At 41.3% G+C, this 17,628-nt stretch overlaps 1 protein-coding gene across 1 annotated transcript in view; it reads right to left on the bottom strand.

Annotated features, from left to right (window-relative positions):
* KLHL14 (kelch like family member 14) overlaps positions 1–17,241 on the bottom strand; it is a 111,646-nt gene extending 94,405 nt beyond the window's left edge. The window contains exon 1 of the mRNA XM_061399652.1: positions 16,244–17,241. Coding sequence (XP_061255636.1) covers positions 16,244–17,184 — 941 coding nt within the window. The 5' untranslated portion in view covers positions 17,185–17,241. The remainder of the gene's footprint in view (positions 1–16,243) is intronic.
* Between the last annotated feature and the right edge of the window lie 387 nt (positions 17,242–17,628).

The raw sequence follows: 17,628 nt of genomic DNA, 5'->3' as shown, positions 1-17,628 counted from the left end.
GGTTTGATCCCTGAGTTGGGAAGATCCCGTGGAAGAAGAAATGGCAACCTGCTCCAGTATACTTGCCTGGAAAGTTCCATGGACAGAGGAGCCTGGAGGGTTACGGTCCATGGGGAAGAAGAGGAAGAGACCCCAGAGCTTCCCCTCCCCCACTCCTCCCCCCACCCCCCAGCTCTACACACACAGGAAAGACGACGTGAGCAGACACTGAGAAAGCAACGGTCTGCATACCAGGAAGAGAGCCTTCACCTGCATCAGGCCCTGCCGGACCTTAATCTTGGACTTCCAGCCTCTAGAACTGTGAGAAAACAAATTTCAGTTGTTTAAGCTCCCTGGTCCCTGTTATTCTGCTATGACAGCTCAAGCGGACTAATGCAGTCCTCATTAACACAACTGCTTGGAGGAAGGATCTTTCAATTTCACCGCACAAGAGCTACACTTTGTAGCAGCCTACCACCCGCACACCGTGTGGGGAATTTGGAATATGGGATAACACTCCTCATCTCCTCCTCTGCTTGGTGCTCGACTACTTATGTGCATGTGTGCTAAAACGCTTCAGTCACGTTGGATCATATGGACCCTAGCCTGCCAGGCTCCTCTGTCCATGGGATTTTCCAGGCAAGAATACTGGAGTTGGTTGCCACGCCCTCCTCCAGGGGATCCTCCCAACCCGCGTCTCTTTATTCTTCTGCATTGTCAGGTGGGTTCTTTACCAGTAGAGCCACCTGGGAAGCCCATGCGGTAAATATTAATTGTTAACCATGTTCCACGGAGAAGGCAATGACACCCCACTCCAGTACTCTTGCCTGGAAAATCCTATGGACGGAGGAGCCTGGTAGGTTGCAGTCCATGGGATACCTAAGAGTCGGACACGACTAAGCGGCTTCACTTTCACTTTTCACTTTCATGCATTGGAGAAGGAAATGGCAACCCACTCCAGTGTTCTTGCCTGGAGAATCCCAGGGATGGGGAAGCCTGGTGGGCTGCAGTCTATGGGGTCGCACAGAGTCGGACACGACTGAAGTGACTTAGCAGAACCATGTTCCAATGAAGAAGAGCAGCTAGGAGGGATAATAACAGATACAGAGAGTGGGGAGCCATGATTCCCATCAGCGTTTGTGGCACTCTAATTAATGTATATAAAGCCATAGACAAATTTCTTTGTGCTTTCAGAAATTTTAAATGTTTCTCATGCTCTCAGATTCTAAAGTTTCTTTGCTGTAAAAAACAAAAAAAATGGGAAGGATTCTCCAGAAAAATCTTTCTCAGGTGAGATCATGCTTTCTAGGTCAAAAAGACTATTGTGTCTGGAACCTGGGCTCTCAGTTTGATGAAGCTGCTGCGAAGCTTGAGGGGCTCTTTCCTATACAGGGGGTGCCCCTTTCTTGGAATGGGTTTTTACTTGCTGCTGGTTTTGTTGGCTGCTTCCTAACTCTGGAGCAATCACAAATCTTCAGTTTATTTGAGTGCAACAAAGTGCTGTTTATTTCAGTTTTCCTTTGTCTGCTTTCTCTTCTAAAATTTTGAGTATAAGAATGTCTGGGTGACAGCTGAAATTTGCCAGGTTTCTCGGGGTTCTGAAGGGCTTCCCTAGGGCTCAGTCAGTAGAGAATTTGCCTGAATGCAGAAGACCTGGGTTCAATCCCTAGGTTGGAAAGATCCCCTGGAGAAGGAAATGGCAACCCACTCCAGTATTCTTGCTTCAGAAATTCCATGGACAAAGGAGCCTGATGGGCAATAGTCCATGGGGTCTCAAGAGTTGGACATGCATGACCTAGCAACTAAAGCACCGCCACCACTCAGGGTTCTGAAGTGACTACTTTGAATTAGGTAACTACTCTATACTTCTGCCGAGGAAAGGACGTGTCTGCCTTCTTGATACACAAAGTGACTAATTTAGGTGATGCTCTGCTTCCCTGAGATCTGTTGGTAATGCTACTAAAAACTATAAAGTTGTAAGTTTGATAACACTTCGTCCCTTTGAATAACCAGATAAGATATCTATGTTAAAATTTCTACTGCTTTGCACTCAGATCTATGATGGTGGTCTGGAGTCTCTTTGTTGTGTAGTAGTCATGTAAATCTTTTAACAGAAAGCAAGAAGTTGATTGTTTGAAGCAATCGATAATCAAAATAGAAACTGTTCCATCCAGAAGCATAAACATGAAGCTTAGGAAACAATTTGCTGAACATTCTGCCATATCCATACACTCAAAGCAAGAGTTAGTGAAGTAACCTATGGGAATTACCTGGTGGTCCACTGCTTAGGGGTCTACTCTTCCGTTGCTGTGGGCCTGGGTTTGATCCCTGATCAAGGAACTAAGATCCCATATGCCTCCAGGCATGGCCAAAAATTAAATGAATGATTTTTTTAAAATAAAGAGTGAAGTAACCTAACCTACTAAGAGTAGCAAAAGTAATTTCTTGTTAAGAGCAGTAGATATTTTTTGTCCCTAAAGAGAACTGCAAGGACACTGTAGCAAAGGAAGATAAAACAGAACAAGTTATTCTCCCGATAAACTTAGCTTTTCCAAGTCAGAAACTGCCTTGGTGATATGAGGAAGGAAGCCTGAAGGTGCATGTCAGCCATGACTGAAGATTCTGGACTCTGCTGTTTCCTGCTGATCCCCACAAGGAGCACTTCTGACTCCCCTTTCAAATGAAAGCATCTGTTTTTCAAAGGTTTTTTTTTTTTTTTTTTTTTTAATTTCTCCTTCTTCTGCAGCAGTTCTAATGAATTATCACTGTCTTGGCAGTCGAAGAATTTTACCTCATTTCCTTAAAATACTTATTGTATAAACACAGTTTGAATAAAAATTCTGACCTGCCTTATAGATAATATAAATTAATACTTGAGTAATAAACATTTTTTCTTTGAATAAAAGATTTGCTACACCAAGGAATCTTCCTACACTTGAGGAATATAATGCCTGAAACAACACAAAGCCAAAATAATCCCATGAAGAAGAAAACAAACAGCATCAAAGTCAATCACAGACACTGTCTTCTGCCACACTAAACACCCAGAATTTTACACACTAGACATATGTGCTACATAAAAGTACTCGTAGAATTTTCCACTGTACATCTGCATGCATTTGTTTTAATTTTTGTCAAATAGGACACCCAATTTCTGCAGAAGGTGGCCCCAGCTTGACCAAGGAACCATAAGAAGCCCTCCTAAAAAGGTCAAAAAGACTTCATCTACTCAGTAAGAAAAAGAAAATAGCGCAACTTAGAAAGTGGCCAAAGGAGTTGATAAACCTTTTTTTCCAAAAAACATACAAGTGGCCTATAAGCACATGAAAAGATGCTCAACATTATTAGCCATTGCTGCTGCTGCTGCTGCTAAGTCGCTTCAGTCGTGTCCGACTCTGTGCGACCCCAGAGACGGCAGCCCACCAGGCTCCCCCGTCCCTGGGATTCTCCAGGCAAGAACACTGGAGTGGGTTGCCATTTCCTTCTCCAATGCATGAAAGTGAAAAAATGAAACTGAAGTCGCTCAGTCGTGTCCGACTCCTAGCGACCCCATGGACTGCAACCTACCAGGCCCCTCCGTCCATGGGATTTTCCAGGCAAGAGTACTGGAGTGGGGTGCCATTGACTTCTCCGCATTAGCCATTAAGGAAATGCAAATCACAGTGAGATAGCACTTCACATCAATCAGGACGGCTATAGTCAAAAAGACGGGTGTTAAGTGTGGGTGGGGATGTGGAGAAATTGGAACTGTAATGAAAAATGGTACGGGCACACTGCTTTGGAAAACAATCTGATGGTTCCTCTTGTTCAGTGTTAACTGTGATACAATATGACCCTGCAATTCTACTCCTAGGTATATATATCTAAAAGAAATGAGAAACATATGTTCACAAAGAAACTTACACATAAATGCTCACAGCAGCATTATTCACAGTAGCAAAAAATGGAAACAAATCAAATGTCCATCCACTAATGGATCAAGTGTGGTTTATCTATACAATGTAATACTATTTAACCATAAAAAGGAATGAAGTATTGTTACACGCTACATAGATAGACTTTGAAGACATGCTACATGGGAGAAGCCAGCACCAAACACCACATGTTGCATGATTCCATTTGTTTGAGATGTTCAGAATAAGAAAATCTATGGATTTATGGAGACAGAAAGTAGATAACTGGTTGCCTAGGGCTGCAAAAGGCAGGGCCAAGTCGGGGCTGATTGCTAATAGGTCTTTAGGGCTTCCTTTGGCTCAGCTGCTAAAGAATCTGCCTGCAATGTGGGAGATCTGAGTTCAATCCCTGGGTTGGGAAGATCCCCTGAAGAAGGAAAAGGCTACCTACTCCAGTATTCTGGCCTGGAGAATTCCATGGACTGTATAGTCCATGGGGTTGCAAAGAGTCAGACAGGACTGATCGACTTTCATGGGGTCTTTTAGGGAAGGAGTGATTAAAAAATGTTCTAGGTGAAAGGCTTGTCTTTGTTTTTAACCTTAGTACCCCTGAACTTGGTGATGGACAGGGAAGCCTGGCGTGCTGCGATTCATGGGGTCACAAAGAGTCGGACACGACTGAGCTGTGTCAGTTCATGAACTGAACTGAACCCCTGAACTTGCAGTTAGTCTCAGAAGTGAAGGTAGTCTTGGGGAATCCAGGACACACAAAAATAAATAAATAAATAATAAAATTAATTGTGGTGATGGCTGCCAACACCACAAATATACTAAAAATCATTGAATTGTACACTTTTTAAAATGGGTGAATTGTGCTGGATGTAAATTACATCTCAGAAAAGCTGTTCAACCTGAATCCACAAAGGCTTTTCTAACTTTTTTCAGTTGCTGACATGGATATATCAAAAGGATGGACCAGACTCGGGACGGGCCTCAGCTCTGCAGTCTACTCAGAGGTGGATAAAACAAACACTGTCAAGCTGAACCTCATCACTGTGAGAGCAGCACTTGGAACTCAGGCTGTGAGAATCCGGTTCTAGAATAAACATCCTGTATGGAGTTAGGAGTCCTAACAAGTGAACAGAAGGGCAAATTGATATAAACAGAATTATGTCTATAAAAATAAAAGCTATCAACAATTATGCATTTACTGTCAGGCACTATGTCAAGTTCAGTACATGTTTTCACCCAACATTCAGGATTGCCCTGAGGAGATGGGTATCTTTACTGACATTTCAGAGATAAGCAATCTGAAAACAAGTTAAGTGAACTGCCCAAGGAGAGCCAGCTTATATGTGGTCAAGGTGGGATTTAACCTGAATCTGTCTGACTTTTAGGTCTTAATTACTATGCAATAGAACTGTTTAAGATATTTGCACTATAGCATAACATTTTTATCTGTATCTCCTATTATGTCATATTCTCTTTCTTTCCATACACATATCTCCTAGCTTTACTCTGTAGTCCGTGTCTACGGATGTCATTTTGGCGTGAACCCTTGTGAAAACCTTAAGACAGGGAGTTTATAGGAATTGCCACTGACAGTAGCGATACTGTTGTCATAGTAACCAATCCACCAAACTGGTCCCTGCAAGGAGCCGCACACTTCTGCCTCTATAAGGCACCAATACTGGCTGAACTCCCTCACAGTATCAAGGACCCTCTGTTCATGCATATGGGGTAGAAAGTGCTGAGGTTCTGGTGTGCATCTTAAAGCATGAAAGTTCTTTCTTCTAAGTTTCGCTCTCTGACTCAAACATTTTCCATTTCCTCTTCTAATCCTTTCTATTTACTCAGGATGTCCCAGGGACGCTGGTTCTGAGGGGTGTGAAAAATCAGGGCTAGTCAGTATCCACAGCTTTGTTCTAAGCAGGAGTTACAAATATGACTACTTTCTGTTTGGTGAAAAAGGCACACTCCCAACCCAGTAATTCTTCACTCAGTGCTGACTCTGAATCTTTGTCCCTGCCCCAAACCTACACACAAGACCTTTAGCTGATTAAAAAATAAAAAACAACAAAACCTCTCAGGAGCCACTGTACAGAAAATTTCAAGTTGACAGCCGACGGTGCACACTATGTCAGGGGGCTACGCACACAAGACATCCACACGCATCCAACCATCTGCATTTTTCAACAATGCCCCTACATTTTCAATAACTCTTTTCTTCTCTAACCTGGGTCTTTCTCTCTTCCTTCTCATCTCCATTTCACTGGCCTCGCCTGTCTTCAGAGGCACCTGAAGGCACATAAGGCAGGGAAGTGAAACCGACTGTAATTCTTCAGTTCACTTCCCTGCAGCCTCCAGTGAGCCAGTCTCCATACGGTGGCCCAGCTGAGCTCCGAGGAAGCCCAGGTCCCTGTGCAGGTGCAACCCACCAGCCCGCTGGCAGGCGCCCTGGGAAAAGAGAGCCAGTCAGGGACACCAGAGGCCCTGCTAGCCGCAGAAAACCAAGCTTTACATCGAATATATAAGATTAAAAAGAAGAGGGCCTCTCCTCTGTGAAAGAAAGAATAGGCGACTCTTGTAGTATCTAAAAAGGCCATCATTTTCCCTTTGAGGAATTAAACATAAATTGCTGGGAGCAATCAGAAATTCTGATTTCCCCATTTTCTTCTGATGCCCTTGTGATCACCTTCGGATCCCTCCAACTTCACTCTTAAGTCCTTACAAGTCTATTTCTGTGCTATCAGTGAAATCACAAATCTGTTCAAGAGTGTTCTTGATGGGCAAAAATGTATTCAGATAAATCTGCTTAGTGTATCTTTTAAAATTAAAAATCAATTACAAATAGCACTTTCTGTTCATAAGCGTGTTGTTTCTTTTTCCCATGTTCTCAGCTGATCCTTACCAAAACCCTGGGAAGCTGAACTATATAATTCTTAACCCATTTTACTCAGCTAAAGTGGAGCCAAGATACACACTTAGGTTTATGAATTCAAAGGTGGCAGTGTTTCCAGTATAGTGCTGTTCATTTAGTCAGTTCAAACAGAAAAGCCTGCTGATTTTTTCATATGGGATTCATCCATGTAGTGGTTAATCCTTAGCAGGGCTGACAACTTCCTCTATGATTTCTACAACACTTCTTCCATAGTCTCTAGCCACTCATTTGTTTTTCCAGCTCCTGGAAGGTACCAAAAACTCTTTGCTGCCTAGTATTCTCTCAGCTTGTAACTCCCCGCTTCCAGATCCTGCCTTCCTCCAGACCCATTACCCTGGCCATCTCAATTCTCAAAGCTCATCTTTCTTTCTCTTTTTTGGAATGTAATTTCTTTACAATATTGTATTGTTTCAACTGTACAATGAAGCGCATCAGCTACATGTATACACATATCCCCTCCTTTCCGATCTCCCATCCCACTCATCTAGGTCATCACAGAGCACCGAGCTGAGCTCCCTGTGTTATACAGCAGCTTCCACTAGCTATCTATTTTGTACATGCAGTGGTAGTGGTATAGTTGCTCAGTCGTGTCCAACTCTTGTGAACTCGTGGACAGTAGCCCACCAGGCTCCTCTGTCCATGGGATTTCGCAGGCAAGAATACTAGAGTGGGTTGCCATTTCCTTCTCCATTTTACACATGGTAGAGAATATATGTTAATGCTACTCTTCCGATTTGTCTTAGCCTCCCCTTCCCTCCCTGCATCCACATATCCATTCTTTACATCTGCATCTCTATTCCTACTCTGGAAATAGGTTCATCTTAAACTTCTTCTGTAGAGGAAGAATTCTTTGGCCACTGTGACAAGTTACAGCACCTTGTTATACCAGCTCTCAGAACACAGCACTTTTCTAATCTATAGCATGTATTATCAGTGTGGTTAACTTGTATCATTACTCACTCTTTTTTCTTATATGCAAACTACATGAAGTCATGACTGCGTCCACGTTCTTTACCCTATATCTCAGAGCATAGCAGACTTTGGTGTGTTATACCTGTTTGACACATGTTTGGGGGCTATTCCACAACAGAGGTTCTTGTTAGCAGTCAATTCGATGCATCACCCCGAATTCCCACCGTGCGCATGGCACGGTCATTGGCCTAGTTTAGAAAAGCTATCCAAGGTCATGGAAGTCCCCCCGTTTCTCAGGTCTGCTAATTATACTGGGAATTAAGATTCATGATGGAGAAGGAAATGGCAACCCACTCCAGTGTTCTTGCCTGGAAAATCCCAGGGATGGGGGAGCCTGGTGGGTTGCCGTCTATGGGGTCGCATAGAGTCGGACATGACTGAAGCGACTTAGCAGCAGCAGCAAGATTCATGAAGAACACACTCAGATTTTCTTCTCCTCCTGTTGGCATAACCTTGAAACTCACACTTCTGAAAGTACTACATTATCTAGCAAAGAACAAAGAGTTATTTATAAACATTTTAGCTAGATTACAAATATATAATTATTGAACTGGATCAAGTTATAGGAGTGAAGGTTCCATGACTGACCATTTTCTTCTTGCTGAATTTTTTTTCTTTTGAGGAATGAGATTATTTTCCCTTTTAGTGGAACACTGTAATTCTGTAAATTATATGTTCATTATGTAGTGACTTAAATGCTTCTTAATTTGTGCTTATGAGTCCAACAAATATTGAATGTGTCCACTCTCCAAACTTTAGAATTTTCTTGCTTATCCTCCCTTACTATTAGTTCTCTTTTTGTTTCTTTTTTAGATGGTTTATTTCTTAACACTTTCTTTGATTTACTGTATTTCCATGTACTTTTGTTACTGCTATTTTTTTTCTTTTACTTTCCTATGATTTATTTTTTTCTTTTACTTTCCTATGATTTATTTTTTTCTTTTACTTTCCTATGATTTATTTTTTTCTTTTACTTTCCTATGATTTATTTTCTTTCTATCACAAATATTTGCTATTTCCATTCCCCAACTACTGTAGGTTTTCTCTAGTACCTTTCTGCTTTACTTCTAATATTGCAAATAGTTCTAACATGATTGTCATTCACATTTGTGAATAAATAAGCCCTTCTGATATTTACAGCAAAATAGACATATTTACTGTATGCTACAACTGAAAGTCCTTCCCCTGGTTAACTTACTCTCCTGTCCATATCAAAATAGTGGTTATTTGGTATTTCATTAAAGAGAAATCATCATTAGTAATCCATGCATCATGAGTTATCTTGGATGTTAATGGAAAGGACACAGCACTGAATATATTTTCTGGAATTCTAAATGAATGAAAGAAGGCACAAACACTATGGTGTAGCAATTCTTAAGATGATTTTTTTTTTAATTGTCAAGGATTTTTTTGTTTTAATTATTTTTTTTATTGAAGGATAATTGATTTACTTGAAACAAAATGTAAACAGAATAAAATCTCAATTAGCATAATCTTATTTTTTGTTAATGAAACATACAGGTATTTTTATAATTCGGGCTTCTACCTGTTGTATTTATCAACTGTAAATATTATCAACATGTGCTTTCTATTGTTTTCACAGAAACAAAGCTGATAGTTCTCCAGGACTCCAGTGCACACAGAGGAGGAAAATCTCTTGGTTCCAATTCAAGCTTCAAGGCTTTGTTTCTGTTTGTTTTATTTTCACAACTAGTTTTCATAGTTAAACTGTAAAGTTCTTTGTTTTTTTTTTTTAAGATTTTTTTGGATGTGGACCATTTTAAAGTCTTTGTTCAATTTGTTACAATACTGCTTCTGCTTTTTTTATGGTTTGGTTCCTTGCCCATGAGGCATGTGGGATCTTAGTGCCCTGACCAGGGATCGAACCTGCATCCCCTGCCTTGGAAGGTGAACTTTTAACTATCAGACCCCTAGGGAAATCACTTTTATCAATTTATTTAAAATATATCAGCTCACCTTACTTTTAGAGTCAATAATCATAGCACTAAATCTCAGCAAACTCATTATTTAGCCCCTTAGTCTCAGAACTAGTTAACTGAGTATGTAGACCAGTAGGAAAGAATTTGAGCTTTCTACTCTCTTCCTCTCACTTGGTGGTTTGAAGATGAGTTAGAAAATTGCAAATTTTAATCACTACTGTGCTGTGGTAAAACAAAGATGTGGAGGTGTTGATTGGAGTTTCCTTTTCCTAGAAGTCATATGTACAAAATTCATTCATATTCATTACAATATTCACTCAAGAGGCTATACTTCAAAGGATGACAATTACTTCAACTCACCATTATTCAGATAATTGGACAACTTACTTATTTTCTCTGAGCCTCAATTGTCTAACATTTTAAAAGACTGAAAGGACTAGAAAGAATGTAAGTAATATATTAAGCACACTCATGCTCAACTAGTCAGTGCTCAACTAGTGATAGGTATCATTATTATTGATAAACAGCAGTTGTGTGCAGGTGTGTGTGTGTGTGAGCATCTGTAAAATCATCTCCACTTTTACCTTCTGTTGGCTTTGTCAATTCATATGAAACTGAAACAAATCCTAAGTGTCTACCCACAATTATGTTTAAGACCAATACCAATTCATATTGAACTTGTATTTTGGGGTCAAGGCTGATCTAGTTGGGAGATAAACACATAAGCCAAACCCACACCAGCACACATGCTCTGCTAGGGGTTACCCACCTTGGAGAAGGCAAAGAAGTTCTATAGACATACGCAATCCAGCTGATTCACTTAGAAATCAGAAGTCCTGACAACAGTGCCCTTTGATCACAGCAGCTGGAGATACAGGTTGGCATTTAGAAAAGTAATTGTTCATGTGTTCATTTATATGTCTAGATTAGTTCATTCAATATGTGCATGTTAATCTCAGAAAGCAGTGCATTAAATGTACCTGGCTCCTCTAATTTCCTACCAGAAATCATTAAAATACCATATCAATGATATTAAAGCCTATCCTGAATAATGACCAGTCTATGTTAGCTGGGTCTATATCCAGTATGTTTGTGAAAACGAGCAGCTCATTCACTGTTTTAATTAATCACCATTTACCTTCCTGGGATCACTGTTTAAATTTTTAAGTCTTACTATGGAAGGCTGAAATTTTAACTTGGCAGGGTAGAATTATTTAGATGTGAACTCTTTCCAAACAGAAGCAAGAAGACCAGTGGGATTCTCTCTACTAGAATAAGGATAAAGTGTTGTGTCCATTCTGTTCACTGATGTAGTCTAAGTGCCTAAAATGGGTTTTGGAAAACTATGACTCACAGAGCAAACCCAGCTTGCCTCTTGTTTTTATATAGTGCCCCCTGCCACCCCTAGAATGGTTGTTACATTTTCAAAGGGTTGAAAAGAATCAAAAGAAGAGGAATATTTCATAACATGCGAAAATCACATGAAATGTTGATGCTCACAAATGTTTTATTGTAACACAGCCATGCTCATTCACTTATGTATTATTTTTGTGTTACCATGGCTGTTTCTGTGCTACCAAGGAAGAGTGACATAGTTGCAACAGAGTTAATATGACCCTGAAGCCAAGTATAATTACTATTTGATCTTTAACAGAAAAAAAAAAAAAAAAAGCTGACCTCTAGTCCAGAGTAATACCCCTCCTTAACTTCTTTTAAAATCAGATACATTAAAATTTAAGCTTACTATATAGCACAGGGAACTCTGCTCAATATTCTGGAACAACCTAATTGAAAAAAGAACTTGAAAAAGAAGAGATAACGTGTATACGTATAACTGAATCACTTTGTCATACATCTGAAACTAACACAACATTATCAATCAACTGTACTCCAACGTAAAATAAAAAGTTAAAAAATAAAAATAAAATTTAACTCTCACAAATGTCTTTCCAAAAGAGAAGTCTTAACTTTACATTTAACTCTAAGGCTAATCAGCAGATTATATGATAGGATAGAGAGGCTCACAGTAATAAGTAGAAACATCATCGATGAGAACACAGGCTCAAGAGCCAAGGTGCTTGGCTCAGACTTTGGCTCTACCACTTACTAGCTGTGCCGCTGTGGGCAAAATGCTTAACTGCTCTGTGCACCAGTTTTTCCATCTATAAAATGAGGCAAATGATGGTATCCATCCCTTAGGGCTATTATGAGCATTAAATAAGTTTGTGTTTGTAAAATGCTTAGAACATTATCTGGTATGAAGTAGCTACTGTAACATATTTTTCACTGAATTTTTAAGGTAGAAAGTTGAGATAACTTAGAAATTAGCTAAGGTAATGAGCGAGCCCAATGTGTTCAAAATGGGGAAAAAGACAAAGGTGAGTTGAAATTCGAACATGTCCATTGTGGTCAGTAAGTACTCTGAGCCAGTGCAATGCAGTAAGATCTACTCTAACTGCCTTTTGATTGTAGGATATAACTATTTGTCTCCCACACCTGTGACATAATTCTGTAATCAATGGTCCTGTTTGAGATAATAAACAAATTGTATTCTGAATGGCTGAGTGACTTCTGATATGAAACTCTAACTACCTAGCAAGTTCTTATCTGAGGGTACCAAATTGACATAAAGGGAAGCAATGATTTAAAGGATTCATGGATACAAGATTAGTTTGCTTTGTTGAGGTTTTATTCAGGTCTTAGGAAGGGAACCAATGGAAAATATTATCCTACATTTAAAGAAACACTTTCTAAGCATCAAAACCAGGAGGCAAAACTATGCCTTAAGGAATTCTAATGGCTTTTTAATCATTGCAAGTCATTTTAGCAAATAGATAATTAGTACTCCTGATGTTTAAATAGATTTTTATATCAATTTATGTGAAATCTTTAAAAAGACTGAAGAAAGTGAATTCTTTATAAAGTAACCTTTTATCTTCTATAAAATATAATCTCTTGAAAACTGTACTTCAATACAGGACTGTATATGGGACTGCAATAGCTTGTAATTAAATATTAAAAAATATAATTATTTTTACAAATGCTTTTCTGTCACAGGTGTTTTCCTGGAGGAGGTTCAGTGAATTTTTGCTATGTGCAATAGGAATCAAGATTAAAGAACATATTGGGAAAATGTAATACTGAGGCTTTCTTAATTAATAATTTCCATTCCTTCAACTTTCAGTAAATGTTTATATAACTGTTACATTGTGGGAGGTGCAATGAAAATGTAAGAGATCCAGTCCAATTTGATTTACTTGGGCCAATAACTAAATTATGCATAACAACTTAAAAAATACAAATAAAAAACTTTTGGGGGTTTCTTGCACTGAACTTGCACTCTAAGTTTTTGATATTTACTTTTTAATGCACTAAATGTTGCAAGTCATGCCACTTTATTAAATCTTTGTGCTTTAGAAGCCTTTAATAATAGCTATTCTAGAAACTTTTCCAAAAATTTCTGTGTCCCATTTCTTGCAATAAAGCGAAATAAAAATAAGGAGTAAGATTTCAAAATATTTTAATTTTTGTCCAATCATGTCCTGTGATCTTAGTTATGTGTATATTTGAATATAAGATAATAAGTCTTATTTTTTAATATCCTCAGTGCTCAGTTCGCTAAAATAAAATAGAATCTGAGTATAAATGGTATAATAAGAAAAACTAACATCTAAGACAAAATTAAATTAATTTGCATATTTATAAAGTCTTTATGCTTGGCTTACTTTATTTTTTAGACTTAAAAAATTCCAAATTACTCAATAATTTAAAAATTTTAAAACATATATAATTATTATATTAATATTCCTACATTCTATAGAAAACATGTACTCTTAAGTAAATTCCTTTGAAGTTATTCTATTTGCTTGAATTTTGAACTTATTTCAATAGATTGGCCAGTTTTAATTTTTCAACTCCTTCTCTGAATTTGAGGAGCTCTTTCATACTTAAGACTTTAGAAACTAAAGGTGGATAAAAAGTAGTAAATACAATGCCCTTCCATCCAATTGCCTTCAATAAAACTGATGCAATTTCAAAAATAATTGTTTAACACATTTATCCCTCTGTTAAACTACATATAAAGCTGAGAGAACATTTTTATATTATGCTGACACTGTAATAAATGGACTGATATCATACTATTGGTTGCAACTTACAGCATTTTTGTCTACATTAAAGCTAAGGTCTTGGTGACTATTCCTGCATTCTTTCTGTGAATTAAAATTAGAATAATGTAATTAGTCCCCCAAATTAAAATGCTACAGTTCCTAATAATGGAACAAAGTCCAAAATTATATTACTTTGAGATCAACAATAGGTTCACATGAACTGTTTTCCAGATCTGCTTTTTAAGGAAAATACAGTCTCCTTCCTATTGCGGAAGTATCAGATTCTTGCAGCATCCATGACACTTGTAAGCATTCAGTGGTCAGACGGCACTACATATCCTTCAAATGATATGGCCCAGTGAAGCTGGACTGTGTGGTCACGGAGCCAGGCAGCCTGGTATCTCAGCCATCCACCACGACAGAGCCAGAAGGCCCCAGCTGGCGTGCTGAATCCAGACTAAGGTGAGAAATGGATTTTTCATTTTGAAAGTCAACTCTTCTAACACTGAAACCTAGGACGTATTTATCAGGTAAAAGTGCATTGAGGACTTTAGGCTTATTTATTGGATCAAATGTATAATTCTCATTTTTTCCTCCAGTTACGCTTAGGACAAGTTAAATCTTATTTTCCTTCTGGGTTTCTGAATTTACACTAGATAGTACATTTTAAAACATATGAATACATGTGTGTTCAGGACTATAACTTAATATGTAAGATATATGCTAAATTAAGTATACCTGTAAGTGGTTCAAAAGTCATAAAAGTTAAAATAACAGAATATTGATCACCAATGTTCCTTGGTGTGATGACATTTGTCCATCACATTAAATTTACCAACTTGATCTTTAGACAAATGGGAACTCTTACAAAATAAAAATACATTTCAAGTCCTAGTTGTCATTTGGACTTCTGTATTCACTATTCAAGCACAAGAATTTGGATTCTTGCTTGTGTTATTGTCTTTCTTGTGTTATTTTCTGACACTACAAGTTATTAATTCATTTCTTACCAACATTAGAAAAAGCAACTTACAAGATTTCTAAGTTCAAGATTTCCCATGCCTCCCGTGGGCCTCACATGACCACCAGTGCTCCCTAAACAACAGTAGAGAATATCTTCCAGTTTCCTAAACTTCAGTTACCCAGGTCTGGTAGAAACATCATGATGGAAAAAATAAACCTTTAATTCCATAAGGGTGCAGAAAGTGGACCCCATCTTCCAGACATCCTTCTGAGTGGGAAAAGGCCATGATGGATTCTTAAACCATGTACTTTCTAATACAGCACTTAGTGGATAAGACTGGGATACTTGGCATCTGGACTCATGATGTTTTATCCTCAGAAACTGAGAAGAAGACACTGCTTCTTTTCTAAAAAGAAAAAGCAACCCTCTGCGAGTGCTCATTAAAAAGGGTTTTAAAATTGGAGCAAATAAAACAGGATTGTCAATTCTTACAGTCTTTTTTTTTTTTTTAAATCTCAGCAGCATTTTAAAAAGGCATTGTTTTTCTCTCTCCCCTTGGACAGGAAATCCCACTTTCAATACACACGTGGGACACATTCCAAATAGCAACAACAACAATTCTCCAACTCCTTTGTGACTTTAGAGCAGGCGCACAGACCTAACTGCAGCTAGATTAACTACTCCTCTTCTCAGTTTTCAACTGTGCTCCCCTTTGACATGGGAACTACTAGGCAGGATTCACTCTGCCTCCTGTAAATCTCTTGCTCGGCTCTCCTTTAAAAGTGAAAAGGATAAGGTCTTCTTTTTTACAAGACAGAAAAGTTTGTGTGGGTGATGCCAGAATTTCCAACAGCGACCCTAAAAGACAAAGCCTTTTAGAACTCTAACCTCCAACGGGAGCAAACCTCAAACAAACAAACAAACAAACAAATAACTTGAGTTGTTGGCATGAATGAAAAGCTTGTCTTCTGGAGTTGTCCCCTGGCACTTCTGCTCGCCCGAAGCAGGAAAGGGGTGGAGTGGGCGGGGGTACTTCTCATCACAGGAACCTTTCCTTAAGCCAAGCCTATTTTGAGAGGTAGAGGAGGACTGAGTAGGAAGACTTCTCAAGCTGTACTTCCAATGGCCCGGACATTTGGTCCCACCTGCCTGTCAATTTCAGCTCAGGAGCCCATTTTCCTCTCTGCAGATACTGAGAACGTGGACTTTCTGGCAGTCGGGGGTGCACGGAGGCCAGTTTCCCGTTGACCTTTCAGGGACTCTGAAATCAACTTTCCCCCTCACAGTCTGAATTGTTTGTTTTCGGTTGTTTTCAGCCTGCAGGAACCTCCTGTTCAGCACACCCCTCTCCCCTCTCCTCTGCCCTCTCCCCTCCCTCCGGCCTCTCGGGCTTCCCCCACCCCCCACCCTCCCCCCACCCTCCCCCCACCTTTGTTGTCTCGTACCTGCTGGCCAGGCTCTGCCTGCAGTGCTGCCTGAAGGGCATCAGGTGGTAGTTCATGGCGTCCAGCAGCAGCTTCTGGCAGACCGGGTCGGTGCGCATGAAATCCACCGACTGGACCCGCTCCACCAGCTCGGGGGCCGGGATGAGCGCGAAGCGGAGGCGCTTCATGAGGTCGGGCGCGTACTGCATGCGGGTCTCGCGGTCATGCTCCAGCCAGAGCACGGACATCTGGAAGAGCGCCAGCTCCGACTCCACGGGGGGCGGCAGCGAATCCAGCAGGGCGCGCATCTCCTCGAAGTTGAGCAGCAGCACATCCTCCACCAGGTACTTGTTGGCCAGCTTCTTGGTCTCCTCCAGGCCGTGCAGCGCGGCGATCTTGCACACCTGCTTGTAGTTCTGCACCGAGATCTGGTCGTTGAGGAACTGCACACAGAGCTTGGTGACCTGGGGGATGTGCAAAATCTTGCTGACCGACAGCACCTCCTCCACCGTGTCCAGGGAGAGGGTCACGTTGGCCGTGTAGAGGTACTCCAGCACCAGGCGCAGCCCGATGGACGAGCAGCCCTGGAGAACCAGGTTGTTGATGGCCCGGGGACTGGTCAGCAGCTTGTCGTCGGGGGAGGAGGATGGAGTGCCGGGCTCCTCCTGCGCTGGCGGCGGCGGCGGCTGCTGCTGCGGCGGCTGCTGCGGTGGGTCCTTGGGGGCCCCCAGGCCGTCCTGGCCGCCGACCCCTCCCCCGAGAGGGGGGTGACTGGAGAAGAGCGATCGGAAATACTGCGAGCAGGAGGCCAGCACGGCCTTGTGGCAGTGGAACTGCTGGCCCTGGGCCGTCAGGGTCACGTCGCAAAACAGCTGCTTCCTCCACAGCAGGTTGAGGCCGTGCAGCAGGTTGTCGCTGTGGCTGGGGTCGAAGGTGGAGGTCCGGTCCCCGGATCTGGACATGGCGAGCTGCCTCGGCGCACCTGGCTTTAAACCCGCCTCCGACCTGGCAGACAGGGGTGGGGGATGGGAGGGAGGTGAGCAGGGTGGTGGAGGGGGGTGGGGTGTGGTCGGGGTGGGGCAGGGTATGGAGGGGAGGGGAGGGCGAAGAACCACGGTCAGTGCTCAGCTCAGGTCTCCGGACGGACCCGACCCTAGGAGGCAGGTCTGAAGGTGCTGGATCCGTGAGCGCCACCCCCCGCCCCCCGGGGCCCTGTCTGGGGGTCCGGGCGCCCGCTCCTCTCCCCGCTCCTCTTCTCTCCGCGACCCCCACACTTGGTCCCTCACTTTTCCTAAAACCACCCGGGCTCGGCTCTCGGCGGCGACAGCGATGGCAGCAGCGACGGCAAAGTGGCGGCTGAGGCCGAGACACCTCGTGGGCTCGTGTCCATGCCGGGCCGGGGCGGG

The sequence above is a fragment of the Bos javanicus genome, chromosome 24, assembly GCF_032452875.1.
Source record: "Bos javanicus breed banteng chromosome 24, ARS-OSU_banteng_1.0, whole genome shotgun sequence".
Taxonomy (NCBI): Eukaryota; Metazoa; Chordata; class Mammalia; order Artiodactyla; family Bovidae; genus Bos; species Bos javanicus.
The sequence above is the reverse complement of the archived record's forward strand: the minus strand, read 5'-3'. Positions and strand labels throughout refer to the sequence as shown.